Source organism: Sinohyriopsis cumingii, chromosome 18, assembly GCF_028554795.1.
Source record: "Sinohyriopsis cumingii isolate HCF-2022 chromosome 18, ASM2855479v2, whole genome shotgun sequence".
Classification (NCBI taxonomy): domain Eukaryota; kingdom Metazoa; phylum Mollusca; class Bivalvia; order Unionida; family Unionidae; genus Sinohyriopsis; species Sinohyriopsis cumingii.
In genome coordinates, this window is record NC_142978.1 from 43,205,036 (window position 1) to 43,230,800 (window position 25,765).

At 36.7% G+C, this 25,765-nt stretch overlaps 1 protein-coding gene across 4 annotated transcripts in view; it reads right to left on the reverse strand.

The window, feature by feature from the left end:
• Positions 1–16,395: 16,395 nt before the first annotated feature.
• Positions 16,396–25,765, reverse strand: part of LOC149776505 (uncharacterized) — a 60,335-nt gene continuing 50,965 nt past the window's right edge. For 3 of the 4 annotated variants that reach the window (XR_016416052.1, XM_089940939.1, XM_089940937.1), the window contains 2 exons: positions 19,736–19,817; positions 16,396–18,490 (listed from right to left, as the gene is read on the reverse strand). Coding sequence is in view for 3 of the 4 variants with exons in the window: in XM_089940939.1 (XP_089797065.1) it covers positions 18,427–18,490; positions 19,736–19,817 (146 nt within the window). In the remaining variant the exon portion in view is untranslated. Of the gene's footprint in view, positions 18,491–19,265; positions 19,818–25,765 lie in introns of those variants that run through there. The other variant, XM_089940938.1, reaches the window with a different exon arrangement.

A 25,765-nucleotide genomic window follows, 5' to 3' on the forward strand; every position in this document is an offset into this window, starting at 1 on the left:
TGTATCTTGGAAAATAATGTGTGTGTGTGTGTGTGTGTGTGTGTGTGATTGTGATGTTTTAGGTAGCTTTAAATTTGTTCATTCATATCGCTACGATGTATGCAGTGTGTCAGTTTATAGTGATGTCTAGCACTGGGGTATCATGCCGCAGACATGTAGCATGATGTCTCACTCAGTCACATTATCCTGACACCAGGCCGACCACTCTTAACACTAACCTCTTATTGCTGAGCGCATAGTGAGGCAGATGTTAGTATCATTTTAACCAATCTAACCACTAGACCATCGGAATGGTATGTTATTGAAAGATACAGCGACGTGTCTTAAGGGCAGGGGTTGTGGAAATTCTGCTGCTCTCAACAGCTTCATAATGCGCGTCACTGTGCTAAACTACACATCAGCTTTACAGATATTAGATATTAGTATCATAACAGACTGTACCATTTCAGTAGAACTATTTTCAGCCTCGATGAGTCTTCTTTTGAAGTCAGCAGTGAAGATGAGCTGAGGATCAATTATGTCATATTGATGTCGGCAGCCTCCTACGAGTGTCTCTATGCATGATATGACATTTACATTTAAGGTAGTAAGATAAAATTGACGAATGTTCGAAATCCCGACTGACTGGGTCAGGATGAAGTTGAAGCCATCGAAGTCAAGAAATCTGCTCTTGAGAAAAGAGAATGTGCAACGTAGAAAAAAGTTCAAGAGATGAAGTGATAACCACTCTGAGTGATCCAATGAAGTTAATATTGTCGTCATTATTAAGCAAGGGGTTTGGTTACATTGGGAAGATGCGAGGGTCAGAAGACTATCTTGGAGTTACATTTGGAGAATTGTTGACCAAAAGATTAGTTTTTTTTATTACGTCAGTGTATATTCTTCTCTCCCTACAGGAACAGACTTCAAGGAATGGGTACTAACTGAGGACACCAAAGTGCAAATGTTTTGAGAGAAAAGCAGATTTAGAACACGTGCTATCATCTGCAATGTAGCTTTTACAAATGGTCTTTATCAGTAGAGTCATTACATAAATGATTGCAGAGATTGCTGCCAGTTTAGATATAACCAGGAAAAAGAAGCATCAAGTGAGAAGCGAACACAGCTTCATCAGCTTTCTGAGAAGCTATGAGATAGAGAAGTAAAATGCCGCACCAAGAGGCATCGGGACAACAGTGCAAGATTGGGAAATACAGGTAGCTGTAAACGGACAGCGGAAGTTCCTGTATGTACATCTATGATACCAACTTCAGCCCTGATATCGTAATGTTGCCAAGAGGCGCGAAGTAGGTGATTTTATTGAAACAAAGATGCCATGGGAGGCTACAATGGAGGGGGCCCATGAGGGGACGCTGTCCAAGGATCAGTCAATTATCCATAATTGGAAAGGGGAGGGATTCCCACCTAAAGACGGAACTATCCAGAGTGCCAGATTCTGTATTCATATATTTTTTATGCAAGTCCCCTTCTAGTTTTTTAAACTTATTTTATTGTCTGAGATGAAGCGTGCCATAGCTACCCGACCCCACCAAAGGGGGAGGGAGGAGGGACAGATTGTCTATGGTAAGAGTGTTTTACATGTGGAACGTTTTAAATATTCATAATGCACCTATAGCTCTTACGACAATTATTTCAAAAATATTTTTGAATATATTTTGCTACAAGAATGTAAGGTCACATAAAATTAGTAATTGGTTATAGCAACAGTCCTTGTTTGCCATTATGTTTCCTAAAATGGAACAGTATCTCTGCCATGTTGGTAAACCATAATGTACTCTTCTTGAACTCTGGATTTAACTTATTTTCATTGCTCGTTTGTTGCGAAATTAACATGGCGTGGTTGAATCCATTCCTTTGTTCCTTAATACTTTATCCTCGAATAAAACGAATGCAAATCGTTTATTGTATATGCGAGATTTATGTATCAAGGGAAGTAATTTCATTAAAATATTCTCATCGAAGAAATTATTGCTGTAGCAGTTGCTTCTCTTTAATGAAAGTAATTCAGGCTATAGCAGTTGCTTTCCTTTATTACCCGACTACTTTCTTTTAAACAACAAAAATAATTAACCTTTTCCTTTTTCAGTGCTTTATTCCTTCTCCTTTTAACATGAGCATACACAGCCAAGGTCCTTCCATTTTATAACAGTTGAAGATACAAATATTAAATATCAGATAATTGGATATTACAAATATAATTATAGTTACGACCGTTTATTCACATGTTTGACACGTGTTACTTATGCTAGCATGCGGTGGCCAAATGGAATCTTGTGAAACACATCCAGCCGAAATCCAACTTTGGGAAAAATCCGATTAAAAAATAAAACAATTAAAAAACATATCAAAAGCACATGTCATATTTCAGTTATTTACTAGCATATATGAAGATGTTAAAGATATGTATTTCATTGTAATACTGCCAGTCATCCGACGATTTTCAGGAGCGCACTTGTTTTCTGTCTTAACCTTACGCGATGCCTTAAGTCCATTAAATATTTTCTCGCTTGTTGAGTAAGTTTTTTTCTGTTTACTGGTCCTCTCTGATAAATAGCGTACCTGGGTGTTCCAATTCAAGTCAAATTTTCACTGCATAAGTGTAGCTAGAAAATTGTAGGCTTCAGTATTAACACTGTCTATTTTTATAAATATGCTCTCTAGTGTCAGCACAATGATGTTGACTGTATCAGAAATAGTGTAAGCTTAATCACCTCAGTTTAGTGCAGCTTGTAGATTACAATTTCTACAACAATTAACATATACATAGCACATTTATCAACTATATATCTAAATATTACGAATTCCAATTATCATAGATAAGCTTACCTGAATCGAATAATCGAAAGTGAAATTAAGTCGAATCTGGTAAGCAACACTATTTATTAAATGTTTCATGTATGGCTCTGATCCCTATAGTCCTTGTCGTCTTTGGAACTGGTATGTGATGATACTAGTAGTATGCCTTGGAGAGCGTTTAAAGATTCATCTTCGTACGAACAAACGGTGGAACGTGCATCATTAAGTATAGGGGCTTAAACTAAGTAACAAGACAAGGTAAAAACAACACACATTCAATTTTAAAAAATATAAATTTATTATGTTAATATATAAAATCAAACAAAATGGAAGAATGAAAAATAACTTACAGTGTATGAATTCCTAGAATGTCTTAAACTGTATTACAAATTTCACGTTGATCCGCAAAGTATCTAAAAGTATTTCGACTGAAAGTGTTAATGTGCTTACGTGATAGCACTACTGATAAATAGTTCTATTATCCAACAGTTTTACTTCAAGAAAATCCAGTGAAAGCAGAATATCACTAAAGTCTTTGAAAGTTTCTCATAACCCGATATAATTGTTTCAAGTCCCTGAATAATTTCACAATTCACATGGTACTGTCTGTTGTAGAATAAAGGTTTTTCTAAACTCCGCTAATCCGACGACCAAGTTATAAATAAATCACGATTTCCCCGCTCTCTTACAAAGCTGGAGAATGATACTGTGTGTATTTAATTTCCTTATATAGCCACCACATACACCTCGAATCAACAACTTCGGAATCACATAAAATATTCTCGAGCCTTTAAATTATTAAAATTGTGAAAAAATTGTTACAGACATTCTCTGATTTTTGAGCCAATCAGCAACTGGGGCATGAATGACATTTCTACAGGACAAACGTACTCTTAGGATCATGTGATGTGTTTGTGACTTCTATTCAAATTAATAGGTGGGGTACTTTAACCGAAATAGCTGAAGACATAACCTTAACAATCAGCGTTGATTTATGAAAGGAAATGCCATCACCTCTTTTTCATGTACTTTTACTACAATACAATCCAGCAATTGAAATCAAAGGATTAAATATAAATGTCATAAACCCAAATGACTTAAATAAAACTATATTATAAATTAATATATAATACATGTATCCATAACAGTATGTATATGAAAAAATGAATTTCATCAATAAATGCTTAAAGTAAAAGACTTTATTATGACAGCATGCAGATGTCTCCAATGTTCAGTCTAAATTTGGCTGGCGTAGAGTAATCTTCTCCTGGAAGGAAACTGATTGACTGTTTATTCTAAGATAATACCAGACTCACTCTGTGTCACAGTCGCTGAATAAGCGACTCTGCAATCTGACGAGTTATTATCCTTTTCTGGATATTATTCCTACGCCGACCAACTCTGAGGTCATGCCTGTATGTTAAGAGCAACAAAAACGTGACTCCTTTGCTTTGTTAATTTGTATGACTTACTGAAGTCACTATACTACATTCTCGGACGTAATTTTAAACTAAGCACAGTTCTTTCAAAAAAGCGTGTTAATATGTTTCTGCAAAACGTAAAATTGCCGATGCTTAATGGAGCACTTTCTTGGTAAATCTTCATTTTCACAAACTGGTAAACTTTGTAACCGACTCAGTGATCAAGAGGTCTAAGTTGTCAGTTGCCTGATTGCATAGAAATTCTAACTGTACAAAGCTATCAGGCAATGTTACGTCTTACACACCTTTGTTTGAAACGGGTGGAGAAGACATCTTTACCTGTTTGACACATAATGCCATTCCTTTCAAACACTTCCGGTGATTTGGAACTAGTTTTTTCAATAACATTTGTATAGCTCATAAATGACAAATTATTAAATGAACCGATCAATTTTAGTTGACTGATAGTAGGATTTAATCACCATTGTTAAAAGTGAACTAGTTACATCATGCTGAAGAAATAGGAGTTAAGTACCTTTCTCAAGGACAGGTCTAAGAGGCATGTGAGGGTTTCCTTGGACTATTGTCCAACGCTCCATCAACTGATATGCGATGGCTTCTCTTTGTGGCGTTAACTTGTATGAATGTAAAACACAAAATCGGTATTAACAGTATATATTTCGTAAATTTAATATAATACCGTATATCGCACACAGCGCTGCTAGCAGCCTGGACCCAGATCTGTCATCTCATATGCGCTGGCGGATCAAGCTGAAGGGTGTTCAAATGCAGGTATAGTACGTACGTTGAACCGATTAGACCCAAATCTACAGGCGCATAATAGGCTGGTCGCAATTGGTTTGGCTGTCTGCCAGAGTAAACATATTGTCTTCAAGCTTTCATCCACTTACAGAAAAGATAAAGAGAAATAAAACACTATTGAAACCTTGGAGAAAAATAAGTTGACAAAAATCATCTATGCCATATATCATATGTCACCTCTTGTATCAGGACGTTGTTCTTGGTTTCGGCCGCCAGATTCTATACTAAAATCACCGATGTATGTTTATAAGTAAATTTTCTGTATGGTTTTATTTTCAGGACTTCGAGATCGAATCGAAACTTACGAAACTTTTTCCTCCTGGGCAACAAAAATTAGCTTTTATTTTATAAATACGATCAACCATTTTAGATTTATCAGACTTTAAGTTACTATATATTCTCGAAAGTTTATTTTGCTTTGCGATATATTTCCATTTTGTTCTCCTACATTTGTACATGTTTTGTGTGAATGAGGTGCAATCGGTCTCGCTCATTCGTATGGAATATGGTGAGAATGAATTATATTAGTGCGTCTGTTGTGGGTAACGAAATATGTTTGACTGTAATGTCCTACACATATATGATGCACACCTTTTAATAGTATGTTGTCATCTACACGGAACTTAGCTTGTAGATTAAACGTACACAGAAAATCTCATTCACAAACAAAACGGATGAATTACGAGTTATGCGTGTGCACCTTTTGTAGCACAGTTGGTGCATGCGCTATGTATGCATGCATCGGAAAATTCGCTGGGCTGGGCTGGGCTGATTCATGTGTTGTTGACCGAAATGTTTAGGATTGAACAGAGTTCTTATGTGACCTAAGATCTGTGTATACCTGGAGTCTGGTAGCTTGAAGTTGCGACAGTGAGAACAAGTGCCTTCTACATGGCTTTGACAATCCATGATTAAATTATACAAATTACGTGTCAGGCTGACCGTTTCGCTGATTATTTTAAGAATAGGTGTCGAAATAGTTAATGCAAGGCACCCAAGGCTATTTACTTGTCATGTGGTCTGACTCCTTACTTTTTTCTTTCATTGAGGTACAGAGTTCTGAAGATTAGGTTTCATTATTCTCAACTATATGAGACGCCATTTAATGATTTTATTTTGATTTTGCGATTCTTTTATTACATAATTCTGTGTAAGGAAACTATCAATACATTATAGACGTTGGACTATCAACAAATCTTGTTTTGAAAATTCCTTATGTTTAGAAACTCTTCAATTGTTTGGGATACAATGACATTATAAAGCATAATTGATGTCTTTGAGTGTGTGCATGGTGCCATACGTGTAACTTCATTTAATTTTATTCTTCTATGCTTGCTTTTAACTTTACATACAGAACAATATACCAATATCCAAAAAGTAGCAGTGCAAGTATATTATACAATTTTTAGACGCTCCCATCAAGCACAAAGTGGATGAAATTCACAAGGGGAGGATTAACATTTTTGGGTAAATGCAACGGTCGCCTGACACAATTTATATTGCTGTTGTACTCGATGATGACTCTTTTGCAGTCATTGAGGTGGATCCGTTTCTGAAAGATATTTTGCTCAACACCGCAGAAGGATCTCGCTATTTATACTCTGAGATAGGCGTAGTTAATTATTTGTCAAGGTTTGATTTACAGCTTCGTGTTTGCTACGGTGAGTACGAAATTGAAATGCTGCTTACAACACAAAACATAAAATGTAGCAGTGTTTTCGCCACTAAGGTCTACGCTCGCACGTATGTATATATGAAGCTCCATGGCATTGGGAGGCAACAAATGCAAAAATATGTCTGCCTTGGTAAATACGAACCCTGCTGCAGAACATGTCATTAAGAATTTTGTAGAACACATACGCAAATATTACGCGATGGCCTAGGGGCACCACCCTTTCTGAAATGTGGCATGGGGTTGAATCACGTGATCAACTCTGCCTTCCTTGTGGATCTGTTGTGAATACTATAAAGCACGCAGAAACAAATCAAATCCACAACTACATATGGCTGCATACGCACAAGAAGATGCCACAAAAACAATAAAACATAAATATATTAGATAATAATCCAGCGCGACTGTCATTGCTGTTGTTATTATTAAATGTCAGGTCGATCTCTAACGAACAGATGTATCGAAAATGTTCCGCCACACAGGTTCACCCACAAGAACAACACCAGCGATGCAGTTTTGTGTGGTTCAGCTGCGGACACAGTGGAGGTGTTTCTTAAATCGTTCATTCTGTCTTCTCTCATTGGCTATCGCTACTGAAGCGGATTCTCAACAATACGGAATGAGGGGACATAAAGCGCATTCCAACTCTGCTAATGATGCAGCTGTGGTGGTTGCCCTAACGGCACTTTCAATGGTGGGTTTGCTCAGAAACAAGGGTAACTTCGTGGAGACTCAATATGATTTTCGTGCACAATTCCTTGCAGTCTCAAATTTGAATTTTGCAGAGATGTTCCCAAGGTTATTTTTGGAGAAAAACACAGTCACTTTCGCCCACAAGAACAACACCAGCGATGCAGTTTTGCGTGGTACAGCTGCTGCCGTAGAGGTGTATTACAAACATTATCATACCACAGACGCACACCCACCAACTGATATTGTGGGGCAATTTACTTGGCAAATAAGTACCTAACATTGTATTACTGCACCAAAGCATGTGTTTGTCACGCTTCAACACCCAAGTAATATTAAAATTATCCAAGTCAGAGGTGGCACAAATGAGAAAGACTGGTGGAATATTTTCATTCCTTGCAGCTATTCCAGCATTGTTGGCTGCAGCCGTTCCAGCGGTCGCAAGAGCTGGACCGTAGGGCTGTCGGAACTGCATCAGGGATGGCTTTGAAAAAGGCGTTTGGAGGGCATATAAAAATGGAAGAGGCCTTCTTTTACCAGGTACTAGTAGTTCAATGCCCTAGGGCAGAGCTCTTCGATTACCTATTCACAGAAGATCTCGTTGTTGATGTAAGCGAAGGTTCTCAAGTGCCTATTATACAATCTTGATTTACTCGCGATGGACAAAATCGGCCTAATATCTTCATGGTGTTTTATGCAAAATGTACTTGCATCGATGGTGCCACGCACACCCGAAACTGGCATCGTCAAACTGGATTCATCAACAGGCGTTGGTATTCAATTATGCCGCGTACGTGGTAACGCCTCAACATAGTTTGTATTTTGACTCGTATAAACTTGCGCCACCAGTGGAAGTTGTTAATTATTTATCCAGGTAGGGGAAACAACTGTTGTTTGATTTGACTATGTCAGTATAAGCACTGTTGGGTTCACTGGAGCTCACAGACAACGGTGCAATCAGAGACAGCGGTGTGTCTGTTGCGTTTGTCAAAGACTATGTTAATGATGCCAATATTGCAAGAATACAATACGTGCAAGAAGAAATTACTCACGTGCCTGCGCCACCCGGTCAGAAAGTTCTCTGATAGTATACAAATCTGCTGACTAGTAAAGAAGAGGAAACAGCATACGACAAAACAGCAGCTGGTGGAATTATTATCCTTGACGCAAATGGTTTTGATAAACCAAGATTTAACACCTTAACAGAGCGCGAGTCTGGATCATACTTATTTTTATATCTGGTGATTATTATAGTGGATGGAGTCAAATAACAGCAATTCTGTATAGGCAGCCTGGTCCACGAGTACGTAACGAACCCGACGCTGGCTGCTAAAGAGGAATTCGCAAGAGACGCACTAAGCCATAACCAGTGAAGATAGACTAAAATATAGAGGGATTTTTAGTTCTAGACAACAGTACATGTACCAGCAGTCTTGGTTAAGACTCTCAACGTGAGTGCAAAATTACCAACACCCGATTTCACCATTACCACAACCACTGGTTATCAATACCAATATCCTCAAGAGACGCACGAAGCCATAATCAGTGAAGATAGACTCAAATATCACATACCACCCAGAGTGCGACTCATTACAAATACTAGACGAGATACACTGCCGCCAATAATGTCAACCACAGAGGTGTCAATCCTCTCACCCCGTAATCAAGGTAGAGAGCTCATAGGAGGTAAGCTAAATGTCCCAGAGATAGGAATGTTACCCGACAATAGGGCCCCAAAGTGCTAAATTGACTTTGAACGTTCTGGAAGAAGCGTCCAGGATGAACATCCAATAGAATGGAAGAAAACTACCTTGGCAAACACTGAAACGAAGGAATCGTCTCTAGAAGAACCACAAAGCATCACCAACACGATGGTTAAACATATTTGAGACATTAGAGATGATTCCTACATAGCCCCAATCGAAACAACAGTATATGTTGAGACAGGAAAGGCACTGACAAAACCTTTCGCTATGCTGAGGTTACTACGGAAGCTATCTTAGGCAAACAAAAACTACAGAAGATTTACAACAGCCAAACTCCAGGACCCTCGAAACCAGCTCAACTGGATCATATATCAATGGAAGAAATATTGGATCTCAGTGAAGAACAGTGTCTAAGGTTATTTTCACCAGAGAGAAGACCGGCTCTACCGATACCGAATCCTACCCCCACAAAAGAATTGAAGGAAAAGGAAAGCAGCCATTCAAAGGGAAGAATAAGGCCAAAAACACAAAACAGTCATTGGGGAGGAATAATGAAGTAACACCGAAGCACAGAGGGAACAAAGGAAGCACTAATTACCCAATATGTGAGAAACAAAAACCAAAGGAAGGTTCGAGTCTCAAACCAACCATCAATTCAGACCAAAATCATGTAACAAGATCTATGATGAAATGCAGAAACCAATACCACCCGAAGGAATTGACCCTTTTAATTAGAATGGGAATCCGCGGATTCAGAGTATTAGTGACACTAGATTAATGTCAACTGTGACGAATATCCAAAGTGGCGAGCTAAAAAGTATATTAAACCCAGATCGGACTACATCATTATTTGGTGTAGTACGAGCCAAGAAATCTCCAAGGTGGTAAAAGATGGTCAACAATCAGCTCCAAGAAGATCTTGCTCACCACGGAGAAAACGTTGCCAAAGTCTACCGCTAAAACAAACCGGAATCCAATATAGCAAAAGTGGATTTTAATATCACTCCTTCTCTACTAGTGAGATTAAGCCAGTATGGCAAGTACCATCCCCTGGAAGAGTACAAAAGCAATGCCCGGTTCTGCAGCGGATGTAAGGGATGGGGACGTTTCACAAGCAAATGTGGCTTCAGACTAAGGTGTGGAAAATGTGGAGGCAAATATCCAGGAAAATGCAATTATACAGGACAAAAATGTGCCAATTGCTCAGGCCAACACCATCCAATGTCTAGGGAAGTCCTATAACACGTAGGGAAATATAAATCGTTGACCTAATGAACAGAAATCACCGTACTTATTAAAAAGCAAAGAGAACAAAAAAGACCATACGACTCAAGGAGGACAAAAGCAAGTCAGTAAGTGTTATTACGGATCATTCAATACCCAATAGCTTTCCACTTTCAAACAAACAGTTTGAAAAAGCGGAACGGGATGCACAACCAGAGAAAACAAATTCTCTCATCGGACGCAACACAAGGAAGGAAACCAAGAAGAACTACTTACAAACAGTAACAAAATAAATGGTACAAGGAAGAACCTCAAAAGTGATAACAACAGAAGAGCTAATTATATAGACAAGAGAAATAATAACAGGGCGAAAAGGAATAGCAATATTATCAATAAAAAGGAGGTCACCAACATAAAGACCTAATTTAATGTAGGAACAGAAATTAAAAACTCGGAAATAAGAGATTAACAAGACCCACGGAAACATTCTACAGAAGAACAAAACTCCACATCCACTGAGAGGACCAAAGATTACCTCACGGAAAAGCCTAATGGAAAATAAACAGATAACAAACAGAACCAATCCACCACACATTGGATGCGAAATTGGAAAGTTTCTTTCCCCTAACCAACTTCTACTATACGTTAGGGATTTACAAGACTGTGTAGCAAAGATGATAACAGAAGACACCATTCCCATTCAACGAACCTGCTGACTATTAAGTCACTTGTTGGATAAGTACATGATACCGATAAACTAGAAACGTTCTCCTCCCCCATTTAATTAAAACCCATGTTTAGGAATTTATATGGAATATCGCAAGCAATTTCACATTTGGCAGTGAAACTGCAGGGACGTTTAAGAAATGCTCCATAATTAATCATATAATTACATAAAGATATTGACGAACCCCATATCATATGCTTACAGGAAACCTATCGAACCCCTAGCACAACATTTTTACCAAAAGTCGCAGGTTTTTCAACAACCTTCATAAAATACCGATCCAACGGGAAAACGGAGGCGGACTAGCAATATTCGTTAATGACTTACTTCCCAACATAGTCGAAGGGAATATCTAACCAGGAATTGATAATTTTGAAACCATGGAATGCCAATCGGTGAAGTTTATTCTAGAGAACATGGACATAGAAATTGGTAATGTCTATGACCCATGTTGTAAAAATCTAACAACTTTGCGCACGTATAAATCATATATTAAAAACGTAGAATCCAACTTTATTATTTGCGGACATTTTAAAGCACATAGCGACAATTGGGGTTGGGAAAATCACTGACAAGAAAGACAAGATCATTTAAAAATTGGTATTCGAGAACAACTTGATTATCCTAAATAATGGAGAAAAACCAAGATTAAATATAGAAAACGGAGCATTATCAGCAATTGACCGTACGATATGCTCCCACAAAATAGCAGAAAAGGCATATTAGAAGGTAGATCACACCAGTACCTTAGGAAGCAAACTTTTCCCGATTATAACAACTATCAACTCTTATAGCCATGTTAACAATCGAACCAAACCATCAAAATGAGGTATAATAAAGCAGATTGGACGATGTACCGAACCATCTGTAATGAGCTTAGAAAAGATAATACGACGAACGAAAATTTAAATACCTTTAGCAATAACATTACGGAAACTCTGCTCATGGCTGCAACACACAGCATACCGAAAACTAGGAGGACAACCGTCAAACGAGTAGAGCCATGGTGGAATGATGAATAAAAGCAAGCAATTAAGGAAAAGAAAAAAGCCCTTAATAAATTGAAGCACACTAAACTTGCTACAGATTTAAAAATGTACAGGAGAAAGAAAAACACACCAAAATGGCTATCAAAGATTAAAACTTGGTCAGAATTGTGCTCATCCCTAAACAACAAAAGCAATACAGAACAGGTATGGAATAAAAGGAATACCAACCAACAATATCCCATAGTTCCCTGATGCATTAACGAGCCAGGAAAAAACCCTCAATAAACTGGCAATACGCTTTGTATGGATGATCAGTAACAATAACCATACTGCAAAAATTCAGGAACACCGAATAAATATTGAAACTAAGTTTCCATACCTATTTATAGACAAAGGGCACACATGATTACCTTAACGATGATTTTAGTATATATGAATGGCGTAAAGGTATTAAATCCAAGAAATCAACGACCCAAGAGAAGTATTCATTGGGGTACGAAATGTACATAAATATTCCTCCAAATACGGATCGGTTGATATTAAAATTAATCAATGCAATATGAAAAATAGGTGCCATCCGTAGCAATTGGGGAAAAGCAATAGTTATCAAATACTAAAAACAGGTAAAGACCCAGTCAATATCCATATTAACCCACATACAACAACCTATGTAAAGTCATGGAGATTATGATTAGCAACAGATTAAAACACCATTTGGAACGAAATAAACTAATATCTCAAAATCAAAGTGGCTTTCGCAGTAAAAGATCCACCAGTGAGCAACTGATAAGACTAGAATGGCATATAAAACTGGCATTTAATGCAAAACGCAAATGCAATAGACATATCATAGCCATTATCCTCGACCTGGAAAAAACATATGGCCTAATCTGGACAGAAGGTCTAATTGCAAAACAATACCACTACGGAATAACAGGTCGTATACATAAGTGGATAGCCAACTTCTTAACCAATCGCAAAATCAAAATCTGAATTGGCAACGATTACTCCGAAACGTATACATTAGAAAATAGGACACCTCATGGAAGTGTAATAAGCCCCAAACTCTTCAATAGTCTGATAAATGCTCTGGATCAATCAATTAATCAGAAACAAACAGATCTATCACATTTTGCAGATGATAGCGGGGTTTGGAAAGTGGGCAGTCCATGCAGCAAAACCGTTATCAGCGAACTACAGAAGGTCTTGAACACAATAGAGTATTGGTTTGATACATGGGGATTCAATATATCAAAAGAAAAAAAAACAATGGTGGTTCTTTTTCCCCCAAGGCAAAAACCAGAAGAGCCCCCCGCCCTTTTTACCTTAACAACATACCCATACGGTTTGAACAGTTGGCCAAATTCCTAGATATGTTCTTTGATGAGCATTTCACATGGAAACAACATATAGACGAACTAATTAAACGATGCAACAGAGATTTAACACTCCTCAATAACCTCAAATTGGGAAGCTGACCAGGATACCTTACTTATGCTATACAGATCTGTCCTTATATCCAAACTAGACTACGGTTGTCAGGTCTTTGCATCAGCACGCACAAACCTCTTAAGGAAACTAGACAGATTGCAATATAGGGCTCTAAAATTCTGTACAGACACTAAAAATACATCTTTAGAAGAACTGAAAATCCAAGCAGGAGAGCCACCTCTACAGCTACGTAGAGAGGAACCGTTCCATAAATACGCGACAAGGAATATCGCACCAAACAAAGAAGAGGATTGAAAGATGCAAAATCCATTTCAGCCGTCGTCTAGTGCCTCAGATACCTGTAGGAAGAGGGATCCATGATATCATAAAAGAATTAGGATTAGACAACATCCAGATTTGAAGAAATAGCTTACCTTGACCCAACACCATGGTAATTCAAAACACTCTCAATAAACTACATTGGGGGGAAAATCAGAAATAACCACAGATCTTAGAAATGGAGATAATGAAAGAAATATAAGATAATATTATGGAATTACAAAATATTCATAGATGGAGCGAAAACAAAAGAACCCAATAGAACAGCGAGAACTATCTTTATCCAAGAGAGGAACGTAATACTAGGAAACAGACTACCAACTGACTGCTCAGTCTATACTGCTGAATACTGGGCGATTACTGAAGCCCTTAAATAACAAAGCAGAACAAATCAGTCACTCGCTAAGTGTTTTACGATCACTTCAATTAAACAATTAGTTTAGCAAATCAAATTTTCAACCAGAAGTAAACATGATATTTAGAGAACTTGACAATAATCAACAAGTAGTGGAATTCGTTTGGATACCATCCCACATCGACATTCCAGGAAACAAAAGAGCAAACAAGGAGGCCAAACTCAAGCTACAAGAAATAACACCTACTGACGTAAAATACAAAATACAGGAAGTATACAGTCAAATTAGGAGAAAATGGACCCAAATGACAGTCAATCTGGGGCACTAGCAGAAAAGGAAAAACTCGATTCATGATCCAAAATAATGTGAATTGTAATATATTTAAATCAGAACTTCTAAGCAGACAGAACATAAGAATCGTCAACCGTTTAAAAACAGGAAAGACACTGCTGGCGGGCAGTTTCTGAAGGTGTCTTGAAATAAATGCCATACGGGAACCAACTGTTCCCACTTCCCAAACGTAGAAAACAAAACATGTCTTCAATAAATGTCTGCACTACGCAACACAAACGAAAAACTCCGGGAAAAACAAACCAAAATAGATGCCGAGAGAACATACCAGGAATTTATGTTACCACCTAATAAGAATCCACCCTTGACCTATCATAACATCATTTGTTTTCTCTTGAATATAGGAGAGAAAGGAAAATGTAAATGTTCATTTTTCACTTACCACTGTTCACTTTCCAAGAGGAATATTTATTTATACACATCAAATTAAGGGTAACTAATGACCCTCCCCCCCCCCCCCCCGCCAAACCATTAACAACAAATATGTGACCAATGCTGGGTCAAGAGCAATGCCGGACCTTGCGGAGTAGGCAGGGAGAGCGAGCTGAACAAGTGATGAAAGGCGAGAGACGTCGGGTCGATAGACGCAAGGGACGGGTCGATGACGCCTGGCTCACTGAAATCAGATTCAGACCTAACAATACTGGCGGGAGAAATCACTGCCTCCTGTACGACTGTGCATGCTGAAGACACCAACCAATTGAAGCAATGCACATAGTAACAGACTCGGAAATAACGCATATCTATACATACTAATAATATGAATAATATTAAGAGATGAGTTAGAAAACAATAGACTAAGATGCATCACACATCAAATTATCACGAACCACTGGTGGATATTATACATATTCAGTCTTAATACAACTATTAGGAACTGATATACCATCTACATCAAGATGGATTAAATACAATAAATTGACAAATATCCAAATAATCATTATAAATAATGTCTAAGCCCAAGGCTGATATGGTAAAACACACAAGGTGGCACCTTAAAATTGTGACATTAAGGTACATTGGGCCCCTCAATTAATAATTATAAGGTGGTAAATAGCCCAAACCACAAGGTTCCCTGCATAATGCGGACTAAAGATAATATGATATTAGCATTTATACATGGCAGGATTGGTAAACGATTAAGAAACCGGGTCCATTATATTCAGAGATATAAGATAGCTTAAAATCCAAAATCCAGCATGCCTTGCAGCAACAATTGAAACAAGTTAAAACTTAAGATTTAATGCCATGTGAATAATACGTATGTTCTAGAAAACCCACTGGCGGATGTCACGTTTGGCTCACACCATAATAATATTCACTTGTACAGAGTCTATATTCAAAATTTCGGCAGGGCGACAAATTCATATTTTAATAAGGGGGTACAAAAATGATTACCTTGGATAAACGAGCACTATGCATGACGCTAATGTGGCTCCTTCACATCCTGTCCTCCCTTTTCCCTGCTGAACATAATAGCTGATTAGGCTGTAGGGACTGAGTAATGATGAGCATGTGTGCTCCAATTCACACAGATCAATTGTCCTGTGGGGCTTTTATAACCCCGGAGTCGGACAAAACTGAACAGCACATGGTGTATGGGTTAAAGCGTGCGGGACTGTGGCTCTGATTCCTTCCCGTAAGAGTAATTAAATATCCAGCGGTGCTGGAATTAACTAGACGCACATGTCCCAACGAGCGTAAGCGTCTCTAATTGAAAGAACGATAGTGCCAGGAGTCAGCATTTAGAACTAAAAGTACATGTATTAGAGTTTAATTAAGTGTGGAAGAAAAAGCCCCCTCGTGGCTCTAATTTATCAAAGTGCAGTTATATCATTTTATGCTCTACAAGAGAACTAAAGCGAAACGAATTACTTGGACATGTATTTATTTGAACATCATTGGAGAATACAGGAAGAAAGGACACTTTTTGCAAAGGTACAAAAGGTAAACACAGAAAATCCAGGATTATTAAATTGCAATGTGGAAACCAAAACATAAGATACAATAAAAGAAACAATCAAATCATATTTTATAGAAATAAATGGAATTTGTTCAGGCATGAGTAGTAAACAAATACATACAGATACAAGACAATGGCAGTGACTGTTTTACTCGATTCTTTATACAATTAAATTCTATATACAAATTGACATTTAAATGGTCATTAAATAAATTATTCACTTTGTCTAACAATCAGTTTGAAAAATAATATTAAACGAAAGGAAATGACTGCTCTGTAAGTATTTGTGATAAGTCTAATTACGAAAATATGTCTCATTTAAATTGAATTTTGAAATGTTAGAGAACTAGTAATTTAGTTCTCATAATTTTATGTTTATAGAATTCTAGAAAGAAACAACGCTTCCCTAATACACATCATCGTCGTGGGAAACATTGTGTAACTTGATATATCGAATAGTGGTGGGATAAAATGATATTTAAATTAAAAACAAGTAGAAAACTTGAAAACAAGGTGCAAATGGACCCACGGATGCACATACATACAGACAGACAGATACCAAAGCGATCAACATTTTGAGTATCTTCCAAGGCAGGCATAACAAAACTCAACTGACTATACAAGATGGTTCGAACCAGAATTGCTGTTTGTTCAAACTGGTAATGAAAACATTTCCACATTTGAAAATATCTGAACTTGAAGAATATTTACTCCACTTGATTACTTTACACTACAAAATTTCTATACTCTACATACTTTTATCTGGAAGATGCTTCCCTCAAAGGCTTTTCCATGCTGAAATACCTTCTTGTCGCAAAACAATCACGAGTTAGACACTCCTCAGTTCGACAAAAGTATTTAGCAGAAATAATCAGAGTGCACAAATCTCTGCAATGCAACGAAGCATCATTTGTTTCCCTATGGATATATGACTCACAAATAATTTAAATCACATGAGCTTGATGTTAATATATGTATATTTTTGCAGGATCAAACACCATATATAAAAAAGACAGGGACAGCCGGAGCCATATTTTATTCCCTCTGGTAGAGTCAGTATGGCAGGCACTTCTCCCTGACAAAGTGTTGCTCTTATGTTTTTCTAGGTTAAATACAAGTAGTATATTGAAATTCACTAGCTTCTGACAAAGTTCATTAACGTTCATTGCAAAATGCCACCATGAAAACAATGCATCAACTCATAGAAGAGAATGTGAAATGGAAGTTTGCATCTGCTTGGGTCTGCTGTCTACCGATGGAAGTTTGCATCTGCTTGGGTCTGCTGTCTATCGATGTTCTATATCGAATTACTAACTGTAGGTACACTTTTAAGAGAAGGGGAATCCCAAGAACATTTCTGTTCACCGTTCTCATGTCTGGGATGCATTATTTTCATGGTGACATTGAACAATAAGGGTTCAGTAAACATAATTATAACCATTAACATCCATTCATTTTGATGCCTGGTTTAGGTGGCCACGTTTTGCATTTAGATGTATAAAATGTAACAGTGAAGATGTAAAAAGACATACATCAAATATATAAAATTATAATAAACGTTTTGCTCCTTGTGAACATGTTGCTAATCACATTGTAACATAATTGGAAGAAACTCGTACACATAAAGGCACATGAAATTACCAACACATAAATCTTGGCTAATTACTAAAGTGGACGCTTCAAGCTAGTATACATTTCCTAGAAATTGACACAAATTACAAATTACTTAGTCATACACAAGACCCATCAATCTGTGGGCAGCAGAACCTCAGAGCTGCAATTCTGGAATAGTGGGCTGATAAATCAAGTCCACATTATGTTACCCAAGTAAGATCTTCATGTGAACAGCATAGACCCTGATCTGATGTAGAATATACACCTGCATAGCTAAGTCTCAGCTGGGGATGCCTTAATGCCAATCTTTGAATTCTTGATCAGTCTATTCAGCATCAGTTCTGATATCCGTGACGTACAATTTTAGAGTATTCACAGGTTGCTCAGATCTGGAAGTTTTTGATAGGCATGATTAAAATAACATATACAAATGAACTCCATTACTGTGTTCTTCAATAGTTTATTTGCACATCTGCCAAATAAGGCATTCAAATTTATTTCTCATGATACCCTCAAATCTGCTTGGAAATAATAAAAAAAATAAAAAAATGAATTAGGACAGCTTAAAGTTTCTTGGTAATACTAGTTATTTTACCGATTATAAGTATCGAGAACTTTCAAATCTGTGCGCTCTGGTAAACTTTGATAATGAATCTTTAACGACGCGGACATTAACACAAATATTTTTGTGTCCTCAACTGATCCAGATATAGATATAGTTATGTAGATCTATGTATAGTTATGTATGAATGCAATTACAAACTGGTAAGGAAGTGTATTAACCCTGTATGTGATGTTGAAAATAAATTAGTTTCATATCCCAAATAATTATACTCCATCGGTGCTATATCGACATATCGATACTACTGTACTATAGTATTTGTTTGTAACCCCCTACCGATGTTGAAATGAAAAGGTTTCAAAGATGTAAAATATTCACAAAACTTAGTCATTATATTTACTGATGCATAAGTTCTTATTTAATTGTTGCCATTGGGTCCCTAACATTGTCATCTTGTTGCCATTTTGAATCAAATGCAAGTTTCCACAGTAACACAGACTCGCCCATATTTGTATGGGCGAGTCTGTTGTCAGGTAACAGATGAGATTTCGTTCACTGTCTTTGATATTACGAAAAGTTATCAGACTGTCTACTTATTTAAATAGGAGCTTCCGTTTGCTTTGAAACGCAAATAAGTCGACAATGTTAGTGATTCTTGGCTACAGTCAGGTTAGAAAATATAAATCAACGAAAATAATGACGAAATGTTATGCATTGTGTTATATTACAAATAAACAGGAGGGTGTGCGAATGTCAACAGACTGTGAATACCCATACCTGCACAAGGTATCATTGTCAATAATCTTCGTACGCACTATACTTTCACATTTTGTCCACATACCTTAAAAATGAGTGCAAGAGATATCCAACTAGTTTCCGGTTCTAATAACAATTTTTTTTTTTTAAAAACACTGTCCCTGAAAGAACAAGTGGAATTCAGTCTATCCATAGCATTCTGTCCGTATTTCATCTTTTGCGTTTGGCTTCTATCTAGTGTTATGTTCAACGCTATATTATCCATAAACCTGGATTTTCAGATTTTGTATATATATCCTCGTTGGATTATAGCTACCTGCTGATTCTTCGCACAAAGAAGGCAAGTAGAATACAAAGAAGAATACCCAATGACTTTACTAAAACAGCTGCATTGACATCTGTACAAAGAGAAGAAAATAAATGTTGATATTAAATGAAAATATTTCAAACTCGCCTCAGTAATAAAAACTGAATTTAAGATACCCAAGTTATCATGATAATTGGAGCAACAATTTAAGAGCTGCGATGAGATAATTGAGAAGTTGTAGAGGATTACACCAACAATAAGTTTCTTGTTCAGTACGTCTAATCATTTGATGATAAAAGCATGACAAAATTCTTCACTTTGACATAGACAGTTGTTAAAAATGTTAAAAAAATAAATTAGTCTTAAACAATCTAACTCCATAGTAGAAAAGCAGAAACATAAACCTTTATTTTCTTGTATCAAATGGCAGGACCCATTTACGTATGCTCAGGTAATTATTAATTTATATAATTATGGGCATAGTTTTGTATCTAAAATCAATGAAGACCTCGTGCATTGTGAATTTGTTCTTATCAAATTGAAATTGCTGTCACTTTATAGTATGAAATTTTACAAGCTATTTATTTTTCTAATCCAAATTAGAGTTGTCTTAAAATAACATCACGAATGTTACCTTTGGCTGCATCTAAAAATATAATAATGCACAAATGGCTTGGAAAAGGAAGTTAGGGAGTGTCTTTCATATTAGTTTCAATAATTTCATAGTCATCCTTTCCCAACTAAAGAAATACATTTTGCATTCAACTCACCCTTCCTTAATTCAAAGGACTTGTAATGTTCAAACTCCTGCCATTTGCACAGAGGGTGTACAGTGTTTAAAATTTAAGCTCGCTTCAGGTCATTTACTGGGTCAGTAATTTGTCTTCTTGCTAAAGTATCTGCATTTTTAAAATTTCTTACTGAATTTACACAATCTCTTTCAATCCGTAAGAGAGTCCTTCAGAAATATTCAGCGATAACCATGCATGATGCATTGATATTGAGGCAGTTAGTTTCTCATGAGGCGGTGACTTCTAATTACATGTGACGTGGCGATGATTGATTGATTACACAAGCTGTGTCGTTTTCAAATGAACTAGCTACTTTCATAAAGGTGCATTACTACCAAATCTATCTTTAAAACAGACAATCTTTAAATCACTATGTTTGAGGTGACATTAACATGAATGACGTCTTATTGACAAATGATTGATGGGTGTTGCCAGTACATTTACATTTACTTGATTTATGCCATTCTGGTCGACTATTAGCATATATCAAAATCAAATAATAAACGGAAAAAAATTGAGAAATCTTAACACTCCATGGGAATAAGTTGGCTTGAACTCTAAACTAATGTTTCTTAAACTTTGTGACAAGACTAATTCAAACAAGTCAAATATAATGTGTGGATTTCTGACATACTAATCACGTGAAACCGATCTTTATTATTACTTTTCTTGACATCGATAAATTTTGCAGGCTACGTTTGTATGCCAGTTTCCAGGTCATTTTATGTGAAGCTTTGTCTATACCAACGCCTTACACCACAACGATAACAACATTCGTTATTTCCCATATACATCTGCAGTTCCCTGATTCAAATCGCTCATTAGAAGTCAAAACAATGTAATTGAACAGTCATTCTGCACTTGAACAATCACCCCTTTTGCCATATAAAGCAAATGGCAGACTTTGCAAGCCAATCTTCAGAGATTATTGCATTTTGATTCAACAATATGTTCCACCAGCTGTTATTAAAGGTCAGGGTCATGTGATCAGATTTTGCTAAAAATGAACACAATGGAAAACAGATAGGTGTAGAAAACAAGAACAAGGGATTATAAATCTGCACGTGCTATACGCAAGTTCAATGGCGACAAAATATGGCCTGGTTTAATGAACAACATCCAACACTGTTTTAACGATGAAATATACAAGTTCCTTGGATCAATGGCATGACCCGTTTTGACACTCTATCCTATAATAATATATAAGAGTCAATGTTTCTTGGCTAGCGAATATGGAGCTATGCATTTTGGCGCAATGAAGAGGATAATGAAAGAAAATTGCAAACGACCTAAACGTGAAGCCTTATTGATGAAATCCGCAGATATCAAAATGGAAAGTAAGAAAATTAGAATTATAAGGATTAAATGATCACGTTTGAGTATTTATCGATGTGTAACTTGCAACGTAATCACTCATAAAGTTAGCATAAAGTCCTTCGGACTTTATTTACTTTGTGATTAGTTAAACTTTACAGTCCTATAGATAAGTCAAGAACATGATCATTCGGAAGCATTCACCAATCAAGGTTGTAACTTCAGGCCACGTTAGCCTTGAACTTCCGAGTGCGAATGGAATGCATACTGTCCATGAGTAAAGAATGGGATAAAATTACCGAATCCCATGCAAAAAGAAGTCCATTTGTCCATTTTTTCATTCCATTTGAACTATTTTTGTTGTTGTTGACGTAACACCTATAATCTTTCATAATACTATCTGAAAGCGACACAATATTGCTTTGAATTACTTAAACAGAAATATTAATGATTTGTCATTCAGTTGAAATTAAAAATAAATGCCCACCAAATAAAGACAATGCATATAGAATGAACACAAATTTGTTTAATTACTGTATTGAATTTCTGCATGAATTTAAAAAATGGACCACTTGTCCAGATTTTACATACCATATATGTTTGCTTATAAGTCGAATCAAATTGCGAACAACATATCTTGGTCTAGTCTTGCATAATGTACCAGCAGATTAGGGTCTATATTGTTTGTTCTACTGATTACTCCTAATGAACTGCATGGACATGGACCTTAACCAGCTGATCTGGCTTTTTGCAATTTTTGGTCGGACTCAACTTATAAACATGTACACACGGTACAGATTCATCATCAAATCTTGCTCAACGGATGCTTTTACTGTAGTCGCTAGTCAGATTTCTAACAATAAAACAAATGACATACCCTGTTATTTTTCTCCAGTGATAAGCTGATACACGGCTACAAGACCAAAGACAATTTCTACCAAATTTCGGTACATATTTTGTTTACTTTAGTACTGCTTAATGATACAGAGAAGCTGTTAGGGCTTTAAGTTGGGGAGGATCTCCACACTTGTCACCAAAAAAAGTGCGGTAAGAGAACATAGTTGCAGGAGGAGGCACCGTCGACCATAGTTTAATATCCACCTAACACGTAAATATGTGTCTCTCTTTCATCTTGCTCCGATCTGTTAGGGCGCTAATGAAATAAAAATTCTGGGCAACCAATCGAATACATGTAGCAAGTCTAAAAAAGCTTACCCGGGCTACCAGTCTAATACATGCAGGAAGTTTTAAAAATATGTATGAAAGGTGTGGGAGTTATGCCCAGAACAATGATGGATGGATCAATGCACGAAAGGATGATGGAAATTTTTTTTGAAACCACGAAATATTAATACAAAAGTCACATTTACAATACTAGTTCAACATGTCTACCAAGTTTCACACCCACCCACCCACCCACACATACCCCCAACTTACACACACACACACACACACATCATGAATCGTTTTGGCGTTGTGCTTCAGAAATGAATAATAAATGAATATATCAAGTGGAATGTAAAAATACTGAATCTGAAAAATTATGAATGACACAAGGCACATTTGGACCTCTAGTCTAAAATATGTATCATATCTGAAATATTTTAAACAGGTTTTAAATTTTGCCCTAGCAATGAAGGTATGGATGATGGGTGGTTAGATGGACAAACGGACAAAACATTAAATGAATGATAACAACTGCAGAATGGTGCATATCAAAAGGCACACTTGGACAACATATCCAAATGCATACTTGCACCACAATTCTAAATGCACATTTGGACCACTAGTCTAAACGCAAGCTTGGATCACTAGTCTAAACGCAAGCTTGGATCACTAGTCTAAATGCAAGCTTGGATCACTAGTCTAAATGCAAGCTTGGATCACTAGTCTAAATGCAAGCTTGGATCACTAGCCTAAACGCAAGCTTGGATCACCAGTCTAAATGCAAGCTTGGATCACTAGTCTAAACGCAAGCTTGGATCACCAGTCTAAATGCAAGCTTGGATCACTAGTCTAAATGCAAGCTTGGATCACTAGTCTAAATGCAAGCTTGGATCACTAGCCTAAACGCAAGCTTGGATCACCAGTCTAAATGCAAGCTTGGATCACTAGTCTAAACGCAAGCTTGGATCACCAGTCTAAATGCAAGCTTGAATCACTAGTCTAAATGCAAGCTTGGATCACTAGTCTAAATGCAAGCTTGGATCACTAGCCTAAATGCAAGCTTGGATCACTAGTCTAAATGCAAGCTTGGATCACTAGTCTAAATGCAAGCTTGGATCACTAGTCTAATATGAGCATCAAGTTTCATAGCAATGTGCTAAGGTGGAAATACATGTATGTTTCATATTGCACTGGTTTTAAATTTAGGATAGGTAGGTATTTTAAAAAATATTATACATTTATAATGATTAGCATATATAATGTAATAAGAATTTCAAATACTGGGCAAACAACTGATTAGATGCACAAATTAATTTCGTGAATTTTTTTACTATGTGGAGAAAAAAGTGCTTGGGTTGGCATTGCAAATCAGGGACGGTCGGCCGAGCGGAAACACAAATTTGTTTGCCAAATTTGGTTTTGAAGTTGTGTTCCAAAGACAAAAGTTTGACAGGATGATGGATGGATGGACTGAGAGAATGAAAAAATGGAACCTATTTTTGTATGTCGCACAAACTTTGTTGAGTGGGGATTATTAATAACACTAAATGTAATTAATGCTAAAAATGCCGTAATTAAAACGCTAATAGAAATTTTACTATGTCTTGACAGAAATTTGATTTTAAGATAATGACACAATTAATATGCATAGCATCTTCGCTAGCCAATAATCCGATATGTCAGCCTATCAGCACCTTGATGGATTGATCCGATATTTCATAACTTTATACATGATATATTAGATTTCACGAGTTGTCTCCCTTATTATGCAATGCCAACTAATCAGTAGTGTAACAGCTGTACATTATACACTATACGCAGGCCGAAAATGGTGGAGTCATTTGATGTAATGTCATGTCAAATAATATACAAGAATTTCACTCATAGCTGTACTCAAACATGACCTCAAATTCTGAACGCGTTTGATCACTTTTTATGAATAAAAAGTATCTTGTGAGGTCAAAAGAAATCTCCATATCGAATACAAGAACACTTCATAACTATATGCATCACTATTGACCATAATGACAAGAGTCCCTCAAAAGTGCTGACGCACTAATGACTAAACACAATTTCCAGAATTGAAGATAAAACATTTCTTTTTAACTGCTAAGCGTTGAAACCATCTTGGATATTATTTAGCAATCACAACAGTTTCAAATTAGCTGTTGTAGTGGCCATATTGGATGCAATATTTGCGCCATTTCAATTTGTGTCCAAATATAACATCACAAGTATTGTGGTAAAAACCGCATGTAAATATGACCATCAATTTAAGGAGCAGCTATACTAAGGTGTTCAAGATGGCCGTTATGCCATATTGGATTTCAGATCAGCATTATTTTCATTTAGGTCCATTTAGATACAAAAAGTCTTCTGATGCAAACCCTAAGATTTTCTATTTAGTGGTCGAGTGGTGAAAAGAATTTGAAGATATCTGCCATGGTGGACATATTTGGATGTAAACTTGCGCAGGTTTGGTTTAAGACCAACCATACATCATAAGAAGCCTACCGATGAAAACCAAATGTCGACATGCGTTTCAGTTTGGAGGGATACCCCAAAAAATATTTTCAAAATAGCAGCCATGGGGGCCCTATTGGACATCAGATCGACGTTTCTATTTAGCACCATCTAGATATCACAAGAAGTCTTTTGGTAAAAACTTAATGTCGATTGTACATCTAACTAAAATGAGTAGCAATACGAAGATTTTCAAAAAGCCGCTACATCGGTCCTAAAAGAGGTCAGATCAGGACTATTTTCA